At 38.0% G+C, this 24712-nt stretch overlaps 1 protein-coding gene across 2 annotated transcripts in view; it reads right to left on the reverse strand.

Moving 5' to 3' along the window:
- CERT1 (ceramide transporter 1) overlaps window positions 1-24712 on the reverse strand; it is an 81957-nt gene that overhangs the window by 34636 nt on the left and 22609 nt on the right. For both annotated transcript variants that reach the window (XM_083817992.1, XM_083817991.1), the window contains exon 3: window positions 20797-20913. In XM_083817992.1, coding sequence (XP_083674118.1) covers window positions 20797-20913 — 117 coding nt within the window. The remainder of the gene's footprint in view (window positions 1-20796; window positions 20914-24712) is intronic.

Below are 24712 nucleotides of genomic sequence, written 5' to 3' on the forward strand. Positions count from 1 at the left end.
TGACAGCAGGGGCTCATTCTGTTGAAGCTGTACAAACTAAAAAGAAGGTACAATTTTTCATTTCAATAAGATACATTTTAAAATTAATCTGTTACTGAAATCGTATTAAAGATATCCAGTGCACTAGTCAGAGCATTTTAGCTAAGAACAGTAGATGTATTCTGAATGTTTTTTTCTTTAAGCAAGCAAGACACATGTTCACAGAAATGGGATTTAAGCTGAAGTGAAATTTCTGAATGTCCACATCTGAAGATTTAGTCAAGGTCACAATATTACCATAGAACACAGAAGAAAATACCTAATCTCAGAAGTAGAAAACCTTGTGACTTAAGTTCTCACCTTGTGACTTACATTGACTTAAATCCTTTTCTTCCTACATTACCATTATAGTTAATGCTCATTTGGTTTAGCTCACAAAATAAAAGCTGAGGGTGAAAAAACCTCCCCATATAAATACTAAGCTTGATTTTTTAAAGGTACCTTTTCAGCAGTACATTTGACAGTCATTTGTGCTTGTGATTAAACAGTTTATCCATGCTTTAGAATTGTACACAAGACAGTGACCTATCAGCTTGTAAACCCTGCCAATAAAAAACTGCTATATAAAAACATGTAGGCAGTTTTAACTCTTTGCAACCATGAAGCAAGCTCAGCAGACTGAACAGCACAACACAAATCTGAAGCATCTGCATTTATAGATCACGTTCACAAAACACAAAATGTTTTACTATGTTTTAATAGCCAAAGGGAAGAGAAAACAAACAAGAATACTTATTTATCAGGAGAAACAGAAAATAAGTATTGCTTTATAACCGACACAAAAACAAGACACTCAGCTCACAGCACACACATGCAAGCAGCTTAACAGAAACAATGAAAGCATGCACCATGCAAAGCCCCACCATTCTACTACCGCAACATCTAAATGAGAGCAGGTCACTGCCGCATTTATGTCTTGCAAAGCAGATCATCATTAACTATTCACTGTAGAAATACTCAATTACATTGAGAAGAGGAATCTTGACACAAGCTTCTTCTGTTTACACAATTTTTAATTTCCCAGAATAAAAATTGGAACGTGGGTAGAGTTCATATGACAGAACTAACAGTCTCTGCTCAAAACCAAAAATAACTCAGAAGTTGTATCAATACATAGCATCGAGCACTAATGCTAAATTATCATGCTCAGTATATAGATGCAGTTCTTTGAAATTCCATGCATACATCATAGTTTCAAAGCTACACTCAGAACTGGCATTTGTTAGTACACTGCAACAGCTTCAGCTTTCTAAAATGCTGCATGAAATCCAGTAATCCTTTCAAAACGCTTTTTCTTTATGATAGATGAGAGCAAAGAGCCACATGATATGAAGCTTCATGTGATTCTTTACCAGAGCAGGTGCTAGTATCAGCAACAAGGCAGTATATCAGAAAAGCTGCTTTCAGTAAAATCGTTAAGTATTCACAGAATCATATTGCAGACTTCCATTATGGCTCACACAGATCCGCCAGTTAAGGATTTCCTAAAGTGGGTCAGTAATCCTCTGGAATAAAGCAGACTTGCTGGAGAGCTCCTCCACTTAAAAAAAGATCAAATAAAGCAAATTATCCTCCCATGTCTTCAAGAATTATTTTGATTGTGTCTTGATTTAGTGCCTGTCAAATGCTTCACTGTGTTTGTCCACCAAGGCAGATATTTTCTGTTAGCATTATAAATTATTTATTATTTTACATAACACAAGCAGCAGGCAGCTCCTCCCTCTAAAACATAAGGCTTACCCTAGGAGGTGATGAAACAGACATTAGGATCACGTTTTCTGCAGTATTTGTGAAAAAGCCTAAACAAACAAAGATCAAGCCACAGTAACTTACAAAAAAAGTGTAGAAGAAAACAAGTAAAGATATAAACGAAAGAGCTGGAGACTAAGCAGAAAAGGTCTGTCAAACCCCTGGCTGTATTCTAAGGGTGATTTTTAGACTAGCTACAAGTATTTCAGCATGTATTTAAAGAAAGGGTACTGCTATTTAACCCGAGGAAGGACTACATGGGGATGGTTGCAGATAAGAACACTAACACTGCAAGTAGGGCACTTTGAGATGCATTTCTGTGTATTGAAGTTAAATTAATAATTAACATACATCTATAGGTCTGCTTTATCAATTGTTCTACAGGCTCTGGCAATGCAATTCTAACACTTTGAAAGCAAGGCAGATATTAGTCAGCAAGGAAGGCAGAGACAGGAATTTCACAATCCAGGTAGGAGCCTCTGGAGGATGATTACCCTGCCTACAGCCCTCCCAAGCACAGTGCAGGAGACTACTTAGAAAAGTAAAAAGCTAAAAACATTCTAACATGAACCTTCTTCACAACTGCAAAAGCAGGTAAAGAAACGTAGATGTGTTTTCCTCCTGTAGTGATAAACACTGCAATTCTGCAGTAAATAAGCATACTACATGCCCAAGAGAAAACAGGAATTCTGGGATGAAAAATAAGCACAAGACAACCAATAAAACAGAGATTATAGCAATACAGCACTAAGATAATCATAACTGATCATAACTGCTATACCACTCAATCTACCAACATCCTTTGGATTTTTACTTCTCAAACTCCAAATACTTTTGGTAAGCCACCATATGCTGCCTATGGATGACAAGCATCTTTAATACCTGCATAAATTAGGCTGGTACACAGGTTAGTAAGTGCTGGAACGACCTACTGCTTCCTAAAGGAAGGAAAAGTACAAAGCAGCAGTACCTATACACAAAGCATTGCAGAGAGGAGAACAAAGGCTGACAAAGATGCAACCAAAGGCAATTATCTGGTCTTTGACAACCTTTATCCATGTAGTTCATACCCATGATTAATTGCATGGATGCATACTGTTTTTCCATGAGTTCTCTTAACAAACAATGTGCACAGGAAGACTATTCACCAAATATTATTCAACAGCTTAAAATGCAAAGATTCCAGACCAGGTGAATAGGGAGGAGCAGGCACTCCAAACAGAGAAGAACAGACAGGATGCTGAGGAGGACAACACCCTGGAGCCCACAGCTGCTTCCCTCTGTATACTAATGTAGTAGCAAAACTAAAGCAGCTTGTACTGCCGAGCCACCAGGTTATAACAGGAAAGGACACAGACTGCTTTTGATCCTCTTTGTAAATCTGGGCTGTCAGGAGAGACAAGATTTGCAGAGTTAAACAAGAACCAGAAATCTCTATTCTGCTGTTATACACCATTACAAAAAGCACTGATGTTCTGGCCTAGGCTCCCACCCAAGGTACTAAAGTAATTTTTTGATTTGCTTTAAAAGCTAGAAGGAACAGTCAGGTTTCAATGAACAAGTTAATTTAAATACATATGGATGGATCTTGGCTGAAGGACAGTACATGCACACAGCTGTGCCTTTAAAAGCAACAAGGGTTCTGATCCTAACTGGAAACACTTTTTAATAGTTACCTAATAGCTAAATTATACACACTAGTTGCATGCAGCGTTATTACATCACTGCTATGTATAAAATTCAAAAGGGAGTGCTGTCAGAGCAGATCCCCAAGCACTAGCAGCAGGCCGATGAGCCGGGAAGGCAGGAGGCAGCCCAGCGCTGGAGCCCCAGAGCCGGCCTCTGGGTGCTTGTCTGCGAAGCACCCGCCAGCTGGAGGGAGAGCAGGCGCTGCGCGGGGACAGCACTCGGCGTTTGTGGTAGCTACAGATACCGAGATAATGTCTCTCTTCTCCCTCGAAGTGGCAGGGAAGAAATTACTGCCTCTGACTCCATTTTTTAACACATTTAAGATAATGAAGTGTTAAAATCATCTCTGCACAGAAGTGGAAGAACAAGTCTACAGTCCATGTTATGCTTAAGAATCTTGTGCTACAGACTATACCCGTGTCCGCTCACTTGATATCTGATTAAACAGCTTTTTCCAGCTTTACTAAGAAAGTTACAAGTCTGAGCAAGTTTCAGAGGTGGAGTTGAGAAGCCTACCCACCCTTTGCTCGTTCAACAGAAACCTCTACATCAAGAAACCCCAGAATACAAAATACAGCAGCCTCCTTCAATCTGGGTGAAGGCAACACAGGGACTAACCGTGCAAGTGATATTACTTGTCCGGAGGACATGCCTTTTTTTTTTTTTTTTTTTTAAGTCCTCATTTGTATCAGGTCTCAAAGCTTTACAGCAACACAGAAATCTACTGATAAGCATACAGCTCACCAGGCTTATCAATACACAGATAAGCCATTGAATGCTTCTGGAAAAAGATCATTAAACGTTATTCGCCTACTTCAGTGAACTGTTACCTTGTCACCGCCACACAGATTTTCCTTCTACTCACTTCTCAGATATTCACCTTGCCATCAGAACAGAAATCTCTAGTAAATGCCTGGCATACCGCAGAGTTTGCAATAGATAGCAAGCACTGGAGGATGAAGAAAGTTGGAATTGTCAAAGATTGAAAAGTCCATATTAAGCCTAAAAGAGGATTCAAGAAAAAAGTGACCCCATACCTAAAGGAAAACTATAAGAACATATTCAGTTTAAATTGCAGTTTTACTACAGTAATCTGTGAAAAGGTGGGAAAAATATTGTAAACATAGCTGTTCTGCATCTCAAACCATTAAATCTAGCATGTTTTCCTTGGTTTTCAAAAACTATTCCTCCTTATTCCCATTTCGTTTTTTGCTATAGTCCTTGTTTTTATCAGATCTCAACACTCACTTCCCTCATAACTTCCCAAATACCAAAGGCGGCTTACTGCATCAATTACAAAACCGAACAAAAAATGTTATACGAACTGAAAGACTCCTCAGGAGATGCATCGTTTTCTTATGTTCCTGACACAAGTTCAGATTCCTGAAGTTGGCCACGGTACAAGCTGCATAAAAAATAGTCTATTTATGTCAAAATTATCTTTGTTTAGAAACGATGCCCTGCCTGTTTTAAAAACTCTTCATGCACACACACTTCTACCATTTCCAACCATAAATCAATTTGTCAAAATAAAGATACTTAAACACAAACTAACTAGGCAGTAATTTTGTCAGATTATTATTATTTTTTTTTCCCAGAAGATTAGCATTCTGGATAGAAAGTAGCAATGATAAAATTCTGGCGGAATAACTGTATCAACAAAATAACAGAGCAGTTCTACATAGCAGGCATAAATGAGTTTGTAATGTAAGAAACGTTTGTAAGATCTTAAGTCAAACACTCAGTATACAATACTTATATTGACATTTTAAAAATGTCAAGGAAAACATGAATTGTTTTACAAACAGTTCTAAAACTACAAACTGTTTTACGAACAGTTTTCCCGCTCTACTCTGCACTGGTGCAGCCTCACCTCGAGTACGGTATGCAGTTCTGGGCACCACAGTACAAAAAGGACATTAAGCTGTTGGAGAGTGTCCAGAGGAGGGCAACGAAGATGGTGAAGGGCCTAGAGGGGAAGACATATGAGGAGCGGCTGAGGGCACTGGGCCTGTTCAGCCTGGAGAAGAGGAGGCTGAGGGGAAACCTCATCGCAGTCTACAGCTTCCTCGTGAGGGGGAGTGGAGAGGCAGGTGACCTATTCTCCGTAATCACCAGTGATAGGACCTGCAGCAACGGTGTTAAGCTGAGGCAGGGGAATTTTAGGCTGGACATCAGGAAGAGGTTCTTCACCGAGAGGGTGGTCGCACACTGGAACAGGCTCCCCAGTGAAGCAGTCACTGCACCGAGCCTGTCTGAATTTAAGAAGCGTTTGGACTGTGCACTGAGTCACATGGTCTAAACTTTTGGGTAGACCTGTGCGGTGCCAGGAGTTGGACTTGATGATCCTTATGGGTCCCTTCCAACTCGGGATGTTCTATGATTCTATGAACTGCTACTTGATTCTATAATTCTAACATCAGTGTGTGGGCCAATAATAATTAAAACAGAATGCTAAAGTGATAAATTATCTGAACACTTCAAATATTTAGACATAACACCTAGCCTAAGATACAGAAAGGCAAAAACATGTATATAGTGCAGCTCTCACCTCAGGAGGCTCAAAACACTTTAGAAATAAATTTAGTTTATGCTAGGTAAGAGCTCTGTACAATTAAATTTCAAGTAAAAGGCACATTTGAATATCTAAAAGGATAAAAATTCCTACCTCCAAAAGCTAGGTGAACCACCAGCCTGAAGCACGAGAATATGTATTCCCATTACAAAATATCATGATAAACTCTCTTCTAACAGGTTGGGCTGGACGAATTATGTTTCCACACACCCCGCATTAATTCAGGGTGAGTTTATTTAACGCACAAGAATTTGAAGAGATACCAGTTAATTAACCTCCTCAAGTCGGTATCCTTTGTAACCACTAGAGGGAACTAGCGAAAAGGGAACAGACACGTCTAAAGGTTACTATTGGTCAAAGCCCAACAGTAACCCTTACCCTGTTTCTGCTTCAGTCCCTGCGCATATAAACCTCGTTTTCTTGGCAGACAATTAAGAACAGAGCACTTTTACCTTTAGCCCTTATAATTACATTTGAAGCACATTGCTACATAAAGTTTTCTGCACAGTACGCAAGAAGTAACAACGACATCTACTGCTAATAGAATGGCAATAAATTAGAAGTTGCACAAAATATGTTGAAAGAGATTAATGAAATTATTCTGAAGTCATGTCTCCTGATTAGCGAGTTCAAAACAATGAATCAACAGGGTAATTTCCAGTTAAGATTGTCCAGAGTCATTAGCACTAAATTAAGCACTCTGATGAATATTTGGAGACAGATTTCTTAAAACTTCATCTAATTGTAAGTACTGAAGCTTAGTATAACTTTCAAAAAAAGAACGCTTTATATGTGACACGCAGAAAACAGGACACCTCTGTCTCAAGTACCCACGTCCAAGTAGAAGATTTCCATTCATTTTCAACTGCTCTACCATCAGCCTGCAGCTGTCAAACAGCTCACTGTGAAAATGAGGTTTATATACAAGCCATAGGAACAGGCACAGGATGTCTTCATGTACAGAGTATGCATTAAGTAGGTTCTCACCAAACCAGTTTTCCCTGTATGTATATGCACTTTGAAAAGCAACAGAAGAAACAGTTCTGGTTAAACCCTTCCAAACCATAAAAAGTCATGCAGTAGCGATACAGAAATACTTCATTTGGAATAACTCATTTACTCCATTCATAACACAAACTTCAGCAGGCTTACAAATGTCTGTAGGACTGTTTTAAGCAGTGCAACTTCCAGAACTCTAGTTTTTGATAGAATTTAAAATAAAAAATAGGTAGTTTAAAATGTTATCTCCCTTTACACACGATGTCAGTAAACATATCAGTAAAAATACTAAATTCAACTTTATCAGCCGATACAAAAACACCCCCCACACTATCATTACTCATTCATGTGAAAAGAAAGACTGCTTTTATTTGCTGAAAGCCAACACCCTCTGTGCAAGACAATAGTGAAAACAACTTCAAGCACAGCACAGGTCTCTACAGTTAGCTGACCTACCCTGCCCTTGAAGGAAAATTTGGGAACTGGTGGAAAAACAGCTTACAAAAGGCTGTTTCTGCTGCACCAAAGATGACAAACCAAAGGATTTAGGTATCAAAATGCTCAAGACTTTGAAAATAAATGTCATCACACATTTTATTCCAGATTGTAATACTGTCGGTCATACTTTGTGCATTAAGTATGTGCCACCTTTCCTCACAGAATGGCTGAGGCTGGAAGGGACCTCCAGAGCTCATCTAGTCCAAACCCCCCTGCTCAAGCAGCGTCATCTAGAGCATGTTACACAGGATCGCATCCAGGCGGGTTTTGAATATCTCCCAAGAAACAGAGATCTTGTTCTCATTGCTTTCCAGAGGGGTGAAAAAGTTTGAACAAGACAAGAACAGTGTTTGAATACAAGCACAAAAAGCCCCCCACAGTAATCATCAGCTAGAAAACAGCGTACTGCTGATAAAAACAAGCAGTTCAATAGCCTGTAACTCCGTCTTCTCCTAGTAACTAAACTGTAACTGAACTGTCTCATTTCATTACAGCACCATTGTAGACTTTCTGCATGAACTTGTGCCTTAACTGCACTAGAGTAGGGCGCTCCTTAAAGGGAAATTGTCATATTCTTGCTGCTATCTGCTTTCAATTCCAACACGTTAAAAGCTAACCACCCCATTGCTAAGCAAGGAGAGGGAAACTCCAACCTGATGGTAGGTGAGCAAGGTGTTCCCTGCTCATTCTGCAGGGCAGTGACAAATTGCATCCTGTAACAGGATCTTCACACTCAGATCTGCATATCAGACCATTCGGGCCCAATAATGTATCAGCCACAAAAAGGGCAGAGAAGTGAAACTACGGTGTTCTCATCCAAAAGTACATAACTCAAAGATGCTTCACAGTCCAGGATAGTAAAACAAAACTTTGCAGACTGCCCGTGCATCATAGAAGATAAGACCTTTCTTCAAAGATCTTAAAGTGAGACAATACAGATCAATAAGGCTGGCAAACCCTTCTAGGCAGGTGACACACAAGTTCTGTTTCTAATTGCAGCCTGAGGTCACATATTGCAGACTTCCTTTTAATGCGGCCAAGCCCAAATACATAATGGAGCATGGTTTTAGTCCAGGTGAACAGGGAAACACCCGTCTACTCATATGGATACTCCAGAAAGAGAAGCTATATATGACTGGTATTGCCAGTTTAACACTGATGTAAAGTTATTAAAGAAATTAGTTAGTAGCCATGACAGCTTCTTCTCAAAACTTAGAACAACAACTAGCCCAGTAAGTCTCTGAAGATCAATTAGATACCACTGTACAAACCTTAAGTTCCCTGTGTTGCTTGATTAGATTATGGTAAAAGTAATTAAATTTGCTGTTTGTCTTTGCACTTTCTTTTTACATTTCAAACTGGTGGGTTTATCTAGCACAGTTAGATTTTCTCAAACCTATCAAATACCACACAACACATGAAATAGATATTTGATTTCCTGCTTAACCTCAACATAGCCTGCTTGGGGTAAACAAACATGGAAATAAGTAGGAACTGCACCTTAGAACACTTCAGGAGTAAAGCAGAACTTGAAGGAGACCAAGTTAAACTGGAAATTTTGTTTATGAAACCTGAAAACTTGCACGTTTGAGGCACTAGAACTTCAATGTCTATTAAAAAAAGGAATAATTTTAAAAAAGGAATGGGGAGTCCTTTCAATTTGAAGTAGAATATGACATGTACAAGGAAGATTGATTTAACTGCTATATAAGAAATACGGATTTATCAGAGTCAGAATAACTGAGGTTGCAAGGGTTATCTAGTCCCACCTTCTGCTCAGAGCTAGTCCAATTAGACATCCAAGTCTCCACCCTACAAGGAAGTATTCCTCAGAGAATTACAGTATCTACTCTTAAAGCCAAAGTGATTGTTATGAAACATAACTGGAACACACTGGCAAAGATCGGGTTGGTCAAAGTGAAACAATCTGCATTGTTTATAATTAATCAAGTGTGTTAGTCTGGAATTGACTGTAAGCTTTAGTCAAGCTTTAAGGAGTTTCAACTGTAACTACTTATAGATAAAACTGTAACTTACAGCTGCTGTTGGAAGACAGACCCAAGAGTGACAAAAGTGTGCCAAGAGAGGCAGAGAACGATTTTTTTCCTTTCCTAAAAGGGAAGTTTCAACAGTTTGGAACTGACAGCATTTAGGTTTGCTGCAGCATATGCTTATGTAGTCAGCTGAAACTGCTGATTCACCTTCCCCTAGAGTCTTCTTTCAGGAAACATACAATGACCAGCAGCAAGTCCACTTTGCAAATTTAGTAACATTAATACACATGACATCGCTTGTCATTTAAGAGCTCCTGCTGATACCTATGCTAAAATAATGCAACGTGTAAGACATAGCCAAACTTAGTTTTCCTCCTTGAAAGAGCATAACTGAATCAAGTTTAAAGAAAAACTTGTTATCTATAGTAAAGAATTAAACATTTGAGCAATACATCTCATCTTCCCCTGAAAGCATGGCTTCACAACATCTACAGGTTTCACTATTAGCATCATGCCGCACAAATAGGATGTGTCATTTTACCAGTCTTGGCTATACTTGCTTACTTAAACTGCAATTTTGAGGTAATAAAGTCCTCCCAAGTTATTTCAGATCATGGGAGTGCAAGAAAGAGGGAGGGATGGACATCTGTTCCCCTTCCTGCCAAACCCCAATACATTGTTAAGCTTGTGTTCATACCAGTCAATATATCTGACGTTAATATTAAACTCCTAGTATTTAAAACATCCCTTCTTCCTCCCCCACTTAAGATAGCTATTATCAAGATACCCGAATTCTGCCTGAATTCTGATTCCTCTGCAGTGAGTCCATTCAACTAGATGATACTATAGAGAGCAAATATTTCCAAGCATTATCTGTTTGCACAAAAGCAAAAAATAAAAATAAAAAAAATCTTCTCTTCCACAACATAAATTGTATTAGAATTACCTTAAAAGTTTCCTATTAGGGCTAAGCAGACACTGCATTTAACAAGCAGAAGATGCTAAGTCTTGCCATGCTTTTTAAAAGAATTTCCCTTTTCAAAGTCTCTCCCAGTATTTTAAGCTCATGGTAGCTCTGGCAGCTATTTCCTATTCTTTTTTTTTCTTTTTCTTTCCTTTTTTTTTTTTTAAGGGCCAGTGGAGGAGGAGGGGTGATGAACCAAAAAACTACAGCAGCTTTGCTTCAAAGTTCCCACTGTTGAATGTTACTGAATACATATCGTTGCTACTTGTGCACCCCACCCATGTGGCTGAGCAGCATCTACATACCCTATAGCTAGGGTGTAACTCTGGTCTGCTATTATCAACCCAAGGAGCTTTGCTTTAATCAAAGCACCCTGCTCACTGACACCCTTTACAAAGTCTGTTTAGAAAGAAAAAAGACTGAATTTGGTAGATGGAGGCATGCAGAGAATCTAACTTTCTTCTGCTAAACTGTTGACACACAGTACAGTTTGAGCTGATGAGTAATAATTGAGTAAACAGCATGCATCTCTATTTGGCAAGTGTCAACTTTTAACTGTTCCTTACTCACTACTTCCACGTTGCATCCCTGTACTTTCTGTTCTTGATACCAAGAAGAGCACTTCCCCTGATTTGAAAGTGCACTTACTAAGGTCAACTCTGACAGAGGTTTCTGCCTGAAAACAGTATTGTTTATTGAGACTACACAGAAAGGTGCTGCTGCTGCTGCCACAGAGGGCTCAACTCATGCTGCTTGTGCCATTATGCCAGTTATAGGCACTTGCATTCCCCTTATTTCTGTAAAATTAAAGTATACACTATCGATACTATTTACCACAGCTATTTTTACAAAATGAATCAATAACACCTCTGAGTTTACCAGTAGAGTAAAATTTGTTTATAGAAATACTCCCACTTGTTTACAGAAATCAAATTGGTTATTTACTGCATGGCCAGCTGCATGGTTGGTGCAGTAGTTTTGCTTAGTGTCAGTTACCTCAAGCATTAGAGGTAGCACCACAGTTACTTTAACCATACACATCACCTGTCATTAAATAACATTACAGAAATATTGACTGACACGCTCCTAACAGCTTAGCAGCAGTATCACAGCCTTTACTGCTATCTGATATCAAGTGAGCACTTCCAAGAGTGTTTTCTTCCACATGGTATTGCACCCATGAGGCAATCCTTCACCAACTTGCATTTTGGCCTGTACTTTTCAGGCATTCTTTAGACATTCCTCCAGGCATTTCAGAACACCCTGGTTCAAAGTTATCTGGCTATAGTTTAACCTTTACTATATTTGAATCTTCAGTCAATTCATGTATTTAGCTAATTCAAGGGAACGATAGGAGTAAAGCATCTCAAGTAAGTTCACTACTGTTTGGGGGCACGGGTTTGACAGAAGGAGAGTTCAAGACCTCTACTAAGATTATGAAGACTACCTGTTAATGCTCAGACAAGATGGAGGAGAAAACTTTATGAACATATGGCAGACAGATCACTGCTTTAGTGGATACAAAGATTTAAGATAATCTTAAGTCCTCATATGCATACAGCTTCAGACTCGGATAAGGAGCTCCCATAAGAATAGCATACAAGCTCAGCTATCAACCATAATACTGCTAAGTGATGCAGTCTTTCATGAGCCAGCCAGTCTCCATTCTCACCATTCTTTAGAAAGTACTAGATTAACCAGCATAATTGCTTAAGAAACTGTACCCAAGCAGCACAAAGATTTGTTTCTGAAATGAAACAAAAATCCAAGACAGAGTTGGAAAGACTTAATGTAATGGAACAACAATAAATACTTAACACCTGTGTTCACTGGAGAACAATAAAGTTACATTTACTTGTTTATAGGAAATACTATGCTGCACAAATACAGCACAAGTAACAATATGTGCATGTAGAGATGAATTGAATTTAGTAGTTCACAATCTGAAGAAACAAAAAAAATCATGGTGTTGTGAAACAGGATAGTCTACAAGACCCATAAGGCAATCCTACTTTCTGTTCAACATCTAAGATCCTCAATAAGAATAAGGAGTCCAGTTTCGGTGCTGTACCTCAAGGAAGGACAGAGTTCAGAGCAGAACAATACAAAGCAAAGTTGTAAAACATGTTCATGTGAAGAACAACAGAGGAAAGAGGTGCTGTTCAGTCTAGCAGAAAAGGCAAGAAATTGTAGTTACTACAAAGATGAAGGAAGTGATCTCGTTTTCAGAATTACACTGAGTAGGACTGTAAAGGAGAACTCAAAACAGATGAAGATGACAAAAGAAGGAATCGTAACTGTAGAAACAAACTCAAATGATTCCATGACCCCGTGACGCCTCACTGTTAAAACACCTAATTGCCTAACTTATAACTACACATAGCATCTAATGTTATCATGTGTGCTATGACCATCCTAAAGGGAGGAATTAGGACTAATTTAACAACCCTTCACGAGTTCCCTTCAATTTATTTTCTCTTCTGGTACTATACCGTCAAAACTCACTAAAGAAAAACAAAGAAGACAGTGTTCACAGCTAAACGAGGACTGACACATTTCAGAAGCTAAACAAGGTACTTAAATTTGAGATGGCCACATCTTTCTCCCGTGTATTTCCCACTTCAGTCTGAGATTCAGATCAAAATTCAAATAAACAAGCTTATTCAGAGTTCAGAAGTTCAGAGTTCAGAAGACTACTCTTGGACTTAACTTTTTGTTTAGCTATCAGGGAGTGTTTTTGCAAATTTGACTTTGTAGGGAGATGTCAAATGTGAATACATGAGAATGTAAATTAGATCGTTTATGTCAACATATGACTGTGACAGATCAGCAGCAAGAGCAGATCTAAGTTACTGTGTAAGATTCAAAAACAATTCATAGTTTCCTAGTTTCAAACCAGGAAGAGTTTTTGCTATGCCTTTCTGCATGTATCTGTACTACTCACCAGTGACTTGCCTACACATTTAAGTCTGTTAAAGAGAGAATTGAACTTTTTATGGCTTAACACGTGAATGCTTTTCTCCAGGATTCTCTCAGGCAAGTTCAACTGCTGCTGCAAGTCAGTGCCTCACATGAGGCAATCCTCATGGCAAGTGAGGCACTTGCTCCTAAACCAGTATGCCAAACCTTGAGTTTTTACCGTTTCAGAGAACTCCCAACAAACTTTGCTAGATTTAATTAACTACATATGCTTTAAGTGACCAGTAAGAGATTACACACAGACCACCAATAAACAAGCATTTTAGGAATATTATATTCTTAGCACCAGCTTATTATTTAATTTGTAATTTAGATGTTCTCTTTTATGATCACAAATTCTCTAACTGCAAACATCTGTTACACAAACTGAAAATCACAAGTAACCACACCAAGAATTAGTATGTGAACCCTGGATATTTTAACAATGTGAAGCAAACAACCTGCATTCTAGTAGTACTGAGAAGACTACAATCTCCCAAGTAGACCACGATCTATATAATTTCACTGACTTTTCCTTCTATGCCAACATTTACCATATTTCATAAGGTCTTTCAGAATTACAGCCATCTGTACTTGTACATGAGGTCCATTTCACTCCAGTATCTTGCATACTGTATGACTGAGCTATATTAGAACTAGCTGTAAAGCATTACAGAAACTAATATGCTATCCTACACAATTGTCAGCAAAGAGAAAAAATCAGACCGTTGATGTGCTGCAGAGCAACAGAACATGGCAACTCAATTCAGTTTGAAAGAGAATATTTAGCTGTCACTGAAACTACTTGAGATCTGATTTGTTCCAACATTTAGGCTGCAAATGTCAGAAAAAAGGGCTTCATCACCACTTGTGTACAATCATCATTATGAACCTGAGAAATGAAGGTGAGCTTAAACATCCCTACTTACTCCCATACCTCCTATTCCTTCCTTCACCTGCACTGTTGCTTTGATTTAGGCCAGTCTTACTTGTGAACTGTTATTGAGAAACTTGTGTTGAGATGAATTGTCAAAAAATGAGCAGATTAGGAAGCCACATTCTTTCTCCTCTTCAGACCTCAGCAGCTACTACTGATGAAGCAAATGACTGAAAAATCACATCACTGAAACACCTGAATTCCAGGAGAGGAAGTAGATTGAGAATGTCAATAGACACTGTTTCTGTCCCCTCCTCACCCTATGACACAACTGAAAATACACTCTTGGCACATTTATTTTAAAAATAATCAAGAATGCATTTATAACTAGCATTCACTGATCAACATTAGAAGAGATATCGTTTGCTAGAAATGACTTGACAGCAATTCACGAAGCTTACTGAAAAAACAGTTAAGGGTCAAAACATCAGTGCAGACTTCTGAAGATCTGTTGCAGTATTTCTGCATACATGTAAGTGTAGTTTGTGTGTTTAAGTGGGCTATTTATTTCACTGGCTCCATACAGACCTGCCAAATAGCAAAATGAAATTTAATGTACAAAACTATCTACTGATAGCAGAAATGTACACTTCTCATTCAACTTCAATTTTTAAAAAAGTTTGTTATAGCAGTATGATGAATAATTTTTTCATATAGCATTCCTTCTTTGCATGTTCAGAATGAATAGGAAAGTACAAACTTACTCATTTAAGTTTCTCTCCAGACATGCAACAGATTTGGAGTGATTTATTTGCATGTCTTTACTGGCATTATCAGTAAGTTAGTTCAGTCTTGGGACAGAGCTAGAGATGTATAAAAAAGGAGAAAAAGACGGTCTTAGCAAAATTTTATAGGATTTTATTAGTTGAGGAGTGCTATGAACAACTTAAAGATGCAGTACCCTTCTACACTCTTCATTTCCTGTTGATATTCTGAGCTCCACTTTCACAAAATTAAACTTCATTAGTTTCAGAACATTAGTTTCTGACTAGACTAACTGGTCAGAAAACTCTTGCTGTGGCATCCACTGCTAATAAAACAAAATAGTATGATAAAGTTATCTTCAATAGCATTTTTCAGTATCTTCACACAGTTAACAAAAATAATTTTTTATATCAATATTTACACAGTATTCAAACAAAAGCTCTACTTAATATTGCTAACATGAAAATTTAAGTAGCTATGTGATTGGAGGGACAGGCAGAAGCATTTGGTACTCAGTCTGAGGCTGAAACTTTCTAATTACAGAAAAAATAGGAAACAGAGATATTCTGGATGCTTATCAAGATGGAAGCAAAACTTGATATTTTCTCTGAGCTTGAAAAAAGATAAGTTAATCTTGCACAACCTTACACTTAGACAGAAGCATAAGACTACTTGGCCTACTCAAAAAGAAGGCTGAAGTTAATTTTAAGAAATGCTTTAATATCATACCTCAGTATTTTAGTTGGTATCCTTCCCACTTTACCCAGAAGCTGATTTGTAGTATGAATGGATTTAAGCAGTCTGACATTAGGGTACCTTTTTAGATTTGGAACAATTTTAATGGTTTGAGAGGCCTCTTTTAAGAATATTTTGTGGGTTATTTTGTTAAATTAAAGATACTTCAAGTGCAAAACATTATCGTGAACTATTTTTAGCCATTGGGAGTTTACCTTTGTATGGTGTTGTACTAGGCTGTCGAAAGTCCACCTCTACCCCTTGTCCTCTCCTCAGGAACCTACTTGCTGGCTTTTCCACTTCACCATTACAGCTAGTATTAGTAAAAATATTTTTTCAATGCCTAACAGCATATTCACATTGGCAAGGCAAAACACAACATGTGGATGACCTTAAGAGTGAAATTAACTACTCTTAATACTTTGTGAATACGGAATCTCTCAACTTTTTTTTTCTAGGTTATATGGAAAAGACAACCACATGTTATGTGGTTAACAAACATTCTGTGAAAATTTCAAGCTGACTTTTTTCGCCCCACAGTGGTATTCAAAAGTGCCTTATTAATTGCCATCAATATTGGGCTGTTTAAAGTTTGTTCTGCAGTTTTCTAAATGAATCTATTAACTAGAATCCAAATTCCGGAAAGAGTAATTTCAAAACTAAATGTCCCAATTCCAGTTTACCTGTCTGGAAATAAGTCAACTTTTAATAAAGTAACAAAATCAACTGTTCGAATACTTCTGCCAAAATGTAATTTTATTAGCATGTCAAATCCAACTTTTTGGCTCTTTACTGTCTTACCTAGATCTGTATTTAAAAACAAAAAAACAAGATGTAAAGCCTTACTGAGTTTCTTTTGACAACTGGCAGTTGTAGTATATTAAGAATTTCACAAGATGAGAATTATTTAACAAGCTAAACTTTGGGGAAACAAGCAATTTGTGGGGAAAAACTTCTTAAAAAAAGACCCCGTTTTACTCATCCTGATTTTTCTGTTTAGCGCTATTCTACATAGCGGACTTCTCTCAATGCCTAAACAGCAGCATAAACAATGAAGTAATCATTCTTTCATCAAGGTAGCCACTTTGATGCCTTTCACAGATGTTAAAACGCGTGCCTCCTGCTCTAGATATACATATCTTGTATATCATCACTTCAAAATGAAAAAGGGAGCCTATCTACTCCTCATGTGCCAAAACCACTGTATATATGAGTATATGGAGAATGATTTCTTCCAGTATGACACAAAGGCAGTAATTTAAAAAAGTTCAACAAGACTTGAAAACATATTTCAGTTTGATAAACACAAGATTTTGAAAATGCAGATCAAAATAGTGTCAGTTTATTTTGTTAAACAATTACAAAGTCAATAACAAACACATGCAGAAGCTGTGTGGAAAAATTAAAACTAAGATGGAAAAAAAGAAACCCAAGCTGATGCAGAGTTTCTCATGAAACATTCATTTCTAAAAATTCTCAGAAATTCTCTGAGTGTTCAACTCAGGTGTTAAATGAATGTCACAAAAACATTATCTGAATTTCAAGACTTCAGGAGAACATTTAAGTTAATTTACTCAAAATGAGTTAATTTATCCATGTTGTTCTCAGTGTACTGTAACTCACACCTACCCCCGCCCCATACTTATACCTTTGGAAGTAATGCAAATTAGTAAGGTAGAATATCAAGTCTACCAGTACAGAGGGTAAAGAACGAAAATGTTGGGTTAGTTTAGTATGTGAAAAGGAACACCTTCCACTTCAATGAAAAAGGAAATCTTACGTGGTTATTCACACTATATAGAACAGATACAATTTACTTGCTTGAAGTTGCATGCATTCTCCATGTTCTCTACATGTAAACCTAGATGTTTTCTCCCTAACAACATTTCTCTGATCTCAGGTTAGAAATTCTATATTCCATCTTCAAACTGCTGTACAGACTTGGAGTCAGTCCTTGAGTTTATTATTTAAGAGAGCAACTTCTCAAAAACATCAGTACCTTTGTGCTCATGCAACACTTTTTTTTTTTTAAACACACCAGAGAACTAAAGAAACTAAGTCTGCTCTTGAGTTCTTTGGCAATACATATTGCCATTAGATCAAAGAAAAGGTCATCAGCCATCTCAGACCTGACAATCTCTTACGGCTGGAGAAAAAAGAAACTTCCTAATGAAGCTTTGCCATCACAACCAGCTATTTTACAGACATATGTACGTGCTCAGTACATTTAATGAAACATTTAAGTAGAAGAAAGGACTCGTGGCTTGCACAGGCACCATTCCCTCATTTGCCTCACTGATGGTCTTATTGCTGTCTTAGATTTTCCCCTCCTCCTGTTCCAGGAAATTAATGAGCCCTTTAGAAGCTGTACTTGAAACATTTCATGTGCATTCAAGAACCTCAATACAAGAAAAGGCAAATGCTCTGATAAAAGCAAAACAGCAGCAAATTCTAACACTTTATGCTTGAACATTACATGTTTCACATTTCTCAGCTACCAGTTGTTGCTGTTGCTAAGCAGTAAGTTTTTCTAAGTCTACTCATACTGAAATTTTATATAAAGTTCATTTTAAATCAGTGTTTTCTCTGTTCAGAGCACAATGAAACAGTCACAAAGTTTCAGTCTGTCTTGCATACTCTAAAGATAAACAACCTTGTGACATGCTACAGTAATTCTCACAAACATACTTTTGTTAGCAAACAGCTTCTGCAGCCTACCAGAATTAGCTACCCACTCAGCAAACAACAAAGAGCTTCAAAAACAAAAAAGCGTAGTACTTTATATGGCAATAGACTCTAGCTAATCAAAATGATTGCTTAGTGAAAGAAATAATTTCCTCTCACAATTTTATTCAATTATGTATCAATTCAAGAACACAGCTCTAAACAGAACAAAACTTTGCCTCCTGGCAATAGCTTTTCAAGGGATTTTTGCTTGAGTTTTGTTAATCTGATCAAGAAAGTTCCTTCAGAAATTTTCACAGTAAGAAATGAGGTATTTTGACTTATAAAAGTCCATTATCTCCTACTCTCCATCCATTGTTTAAATATAAAGCTTGCACAAAAGTTAAAGAAAAATTAAAGGATGGGTGAAACTACGGATCATTGAAATGGAATGAATATCCACCCTGTCAATATTGTATTTTTCCTACAAAGATTTTGCGATTTTTAGGAAAATACAGCACTAACCACTCTAATTTTGAAAATACCTTACTGAAGCAAGATAGTTGGACGTGTTTCCAACAAATATTAAAGATTACCAGATCACAACTGTATGTTTTATGTTTATTTCATTAAACCAAACACCTACTTGTGTGCATACAGGACTTTTCCAAGGCTTCTGGTGTTCAGATTACATATTTTAGGAGGAACAGTTAGCAGAAACAGATACACTTTCACACCTAAGACATCTACAATGCAAAGCTATCACTGTATTATAAAGACAGGTTATTGCACTGGAAAAAATGATAACATGATTTTCTGAGTTCTGAGTCCAAACTAGTGTTACAAAACTGCGTTACCTTTTAGTGTTTTCCTTGCTTTGTCTTGGATTGATAAGGGTATTTATTTGCATACTACAAAGACAATAATTTTAAATAAGGTATTGCTTTAATGTATTAAATGGTTTGATTACTAATTTAGGAGCTGGGTGCCACAATATTCCCCACTCCACTTAAGAATAAAAACAACTTGTAAACAGTACAAAGTAATACACACGAAACTGAAAAAAGCCAAATCACCTGCTGAATCTTTCACCAAACCTTGTTTGAATTCCAGCCCAAGGTTAGGCAACCAGGATTTCCATGTACCCACCACCCCATGTGTGAAGACCCCCATGCCCTTAGAGGAGTTTTTGAAGTGCCAACTCTACAGATATGCAATCCAGCAACTTGTTTGGTACATCCTCTTGAGACATTTCTTTAAGGTATTCCAAGAGTAAACTTTCGTCTCAAAAGTACTCACAGATTAGGTTTGTATTTTTTCACTAGATTATGGAAAACAATCCTGGTTTTGTAACTTAATTTTGTATGCTTTGATGTCACTACTATCAAAATGAAGGCAAGATGCTAAGCTACAAATGGACTAGAATTCTAACCATGATTTTTTAGACAACTTACCTAAAGACAGCACTTAAATTAAGAGCTTATTATAAAGATCCCCCAAGAAAAGGTGAAACTTCCTAATTACATACAGTACTTCGAGAAGCCCAAAGTGAAAATAAGTAAAATGTAGGTAACAAAATGTATGTACCTACTTTGGTATCTATTTTAATATGTATTCCTGCAACGTATTTATAATCCAGGTATAGGATCTGGGTTGCACTGGATTCTGTAATTAAACTTGCCTATCTTGTACCTGAAAACAGAGTGGATATTTTATATCCCATGTTCTTTAAAAAAAATCTCAGACCTTCAAGCACTTTAGGTAAAAGAAAATAATGAAGTTCATTGGACGAAAAGGCATAGATCAGGAAAACTAAAAATACTAATGAAGAGTAGAGCCTTAGAAGACAGAAACAAGAGCCAGGAATCTGATTGAGTAAAAGCTGCCAAATGATGAAACAGATGAACCTAAAACCAGAATGATAATTGAAGAGAATGGACTACAACACTAACAAGTTCAACATCTAGGACAGATAAGAAACAATTTGATAATGAGAAACAATGGACAAAACCAATAAAAAGCCACTTAAATATGATGCAAACTTTTTTCTTTTTCAAACTAGAGAATTCAAGAAAGTTCACAGTTGTTAGCTCCCCGTCTTCTAAACTCCCATCTATGCACAACAAGCAAATCAATTCATTTGGAACATATTTAACACATCGCTTCAATCTTGCGACTTTTGTCTGTCACATATATCTTGAGTACTTTACTGGCTACACAGTGAAGCTTACAACTACCACAAGGACCACCAGATCTAGTGAGTGAGAAAAGGAATAAGGAAAAAACATACCTTGTGTTGTTCTATTGCATCTACCCACTGTTGCCTGTGGTCCGGGTCCTGAGCTCGGAGGTACCAAACACTATCATTTACACTTATATCAAATCTGCATTCATCAAAGTCATGGGGCTGTGAAAAAAAAGCTAGAATTAATAACATGATCAGCAATATTTCACAGAATATTTTGACATTCAAATATCGTAATTAGCAAAACTGATCTATACAGCCTTGAATTCATCCTAAATTCTTTATTCAATTTTAAGTAGCTGTCTCTACTAATTAACTAACATACACTTTCATAATGATAAGTGTCAGTCTTCTGAACCAGAAGCCAAACCGCTTAATGCATTCTAATTAAAGAAAAAATATCACAGACATTGACCAAAACTCCATACTTCCAAACAAATCTTTTAGCATTTAGTGAACACAGACAGGAAAGTACACAAGTATAATTATTTTTATTTTTTTAAATTTCAGAGCAAGAAAGACAAATTAAGGTTACTGCTATCAGTACTGATTTTAGATGAGGGAAAACAAAATGCAGCAAAAGCCACCAAGACAGAACCATAAAAACAGACTATAGTAAAACATGGATGAGGCAACAAGAGGAAGCTGTTGCACTCTACCTCCAATTGTTTTTACCATCTAAAAGAAGAATGTCAGATAATTGGGAGCAATATTCAGTCCTTTCCCATATCACTACTTGAATACTTCTAACTTTCAGTTCACATGCCTGAAATATTAAAAAGCTTTCACTAAAATTACAATGGAGCAGGTAAGAAAAGGGGAACAATCTCATCTGCCTTTTGCCCTGACACTGTCAAAGTTAATCCCTAGCAAACATCCAACACAGAGCACAAAAATTTTTCCCTTCATTGAAAATTACTCTTAAAGAAGCATAACAGTTAGAGCTAAATACTTTCTTGATTTTATTTTTTTTGGCTACATGCAATGAAAGGTTAAATGTACAATTATTGCAAGAAGCCTATGGGCTCATAGGTTAAAGCAAGTGATGTGATTTTGAGGGCCACAAATACTGACTCTTGATGCTAAAGACAAGACTATATAAGTCCCTGTCCTTTAACAATATAAGAAATGGTCTACAACACATTCACCTTGTGGACAACTAAAGCACTGTGGATCACTCATGAAACACTTCACAAAAGAAAACCAAATAATAAGTCTTATCTGTTGGTCCATGCAAGAATCCATAGCATCAGTAAGAATTATTTTCAAAGGATCTGGAAGTCAGAAGCTACTTACACTTAACCCACAATTTTATTTAAATCTACTAATGAAAAATAGAACAAAAGCCAACAAGCAAATAAGGAGCTATGAAGAGTTTAACAATGTATGTGAAGTCACTTTTTTTTTTTATAGCTTCATGTATTTGGTCAAGCATCTGAAGTTCAAACTAGAAAATTTAACTTCCCCATAAAAAACAGAAACCGACAAAACTGACATTCAAGTGAATCAACTACCTGCTATTACTTAATACCTAACTATCTTATTTCAAACAACATACAAAACTGCTTGTGCACACTGCTGTGTTCTACCTGAACCACTGAACAGAGGGATTAGGGACACCATATTTTCTAGTCAAGGCCCCTTTTTCTCAAACTAGATTTGCTACTTTTTTTTTTTTTTTTTTTTTTACGAAATATGATAAAGATATTTACCTGCTTGAAGGTAGCAAACTTGTCATATCAATGTGTTAGGCTTGTAACCCTGATTGCAACCATCCCCGCCAGGCCTTCTTTTGGCCATGTGGTAGGGGATTATGCACTTAGAACAATGGAAGACTCTGCCAGAAATCTCCCCGAAAGCAAAAGAACAAGAGTTAGCTATAAAAGTTTTGCCTGCCATGACAGTAATCTCCTGCTTGATCCGTATCTGAGGTCCTCTGGGAAGAGTTAAAAGTTGTTACATGGTCTATCCAGTTAGAAAGCCTTACCAAAGCTAATCTTAAAAGCCTGCAGTATAACTGATCCCATATTTCCATGCAGAACTTATTTCCATGCACAACCATCCTTGCTGTCAGAAAGCTTCTTCCAGTCTCTAACCTAAACAACTTTTACTGTCATTTAAGACCATTACCTATTTGTCCTTTTCAAAGGCAGGCTTATGCATTCCTTTTCTTTTCATAGCAACACTTAATAATATTTGAAAAACACGATGCCTTTTCACTGAGACAGGAAAGGGAAATGCTATACTTGAAGTCTAGTTAAAAATTTTGAACACCTTTCTGGACCATTCACTAGATGTCCACTTCTGCATTACACATACTTAGAAGATTAGATCATCTAGAAATCAGGTCCAGGGCTTACACTGGGCTTACCAAGGTTTTGGTAGTGGGGACTGCAGGGTGGCCTCTGTGAGCAGAGCCCAGCAGCTGCCCCATGTCAGATCAGAGCCAGCTCCTGATGGCTCCAGAAGGGACCCACTGCTGGCCAGAGCCGAGCCAGGGAGAGACACCAGTTGGGCATCTGGGAGAGTAGATTGAAGAAAGGGGGGAAAACTGCTGTGCAACAGCAGCTGGGAGAGAGGAGCGAGAAAGTGAGAGTGAAGCAGCCCTGCAGCTCCCAAGGTCAGTGCAGCAGGAAGGCAGGAGGTGTTCCAGGCACGCAGCAGCAGTTCCCCTGCGGCCTGTGGAGAGGCCCCTGGTGGAGCAGGCTGTCCCCCTGCAGCCCACGGGTCCCACACGGAGCAGATCTCCACGCTGCAGCCCGTGGAGGAGCCCCCGGTGGAGCAGGTGGATGTGGCCTGGAGGAGGCTGCGGCCCATGGAGAGCCCCTGCAGGAGCAGGCCCCGGGCCGGAGCTGCAGCCCGTGGAGAGGAGCCCCCGCAGGAGCAGGGGTCTGGGGGGAGCTGCTGCCCGTGGGGGACCCGTGCTGGAGCAGTTTGCTCCTGGGGGATGGACCCCGTGGTACGGAGCCGTGTGGGAGCAGTTCTTGGAGAGCTGCTGCCTGTGGGCAGCCCCCACAGGCTCAGTTTGGCATCCCGTGGGAGGGACCCCACGTGTAGCAGGGGCACAGAGTGACCCTGAGGGAGCAGCAGAGATGAAGCTTCAGGGCCTGACCGCAGCCCCCATTTCCCGTTCTTCTCTGGGGCAGGGGGAAGAGGAGGTAGAAGATGATGGATGGGGGAAGGTGGTTGTAGTTTGCTTTGAGTTCTCCCTGCTCTAACCTGTTAGCAATAGACAATAAATTACATGAATCTCTTCTATGCTGAATTGTTTTACCTGTGACAATAATTGGTGAGTGATCTTCCTGTCCTTATCTCTGCCCTGTGAGCCTTTTTTCACCATATTTCCTGCTCACGGTCTTTTGAGGAGCACGAGTGAGGAAGCAAAATGGTGGAGCTACGCTAGTTATTGGTTAGAAACTACTACAGGGTTACACTAAGCTCACTGCAATTTTGTATTACGTAAAACCCTGCTAAACCAGTGTTCCTGTCAGACAAGTTGCTTGAAGATAAGAAATCTCTACTAAATGTCAAATACTGCATCCAAAGGAAGTCTGGTAGGCATAACACGTTTCACTTTTGACAAAATCATACTACCTATTTTTATAGTAAATATATTTGATTACTATAAAATATATAATTACAATACAGATGAATATACTTTTTTTTCTCCAGCAACTGCAATAATATGCATTAATTTCCTTATTTTCTTCTTTTTCCGTTTTTATTTTTTCTTTTAAAGATGAACTCCACCATAAGAACCCGCTAGGTCCTGGTTTAGCATTCACTGAATGTCAAAGTCAAATTCTCTAAATGCATTTTATCAAGAACAAATACAACACCTGAATCACAAGCGACCTGCTCTTTTCTTAACCCAGAAAAAGTTGTTGATTAACCGTTTACTCAACCCAGAATGAGTTCATATTTTATTTTTATTTATAACTGCAACATGAAAACATAGCTT

The sequence above is a fragment of the Anser anser genome (genome assembly GCF_964211835.1).
Source record: "Anser anser genome assembly, chromosome: Z".
Lineage (NCBI taxonomy): Eukaryota > Metazoa > Chordata > Aves > Anseriformes > Anatidae > Anser > Anser anser.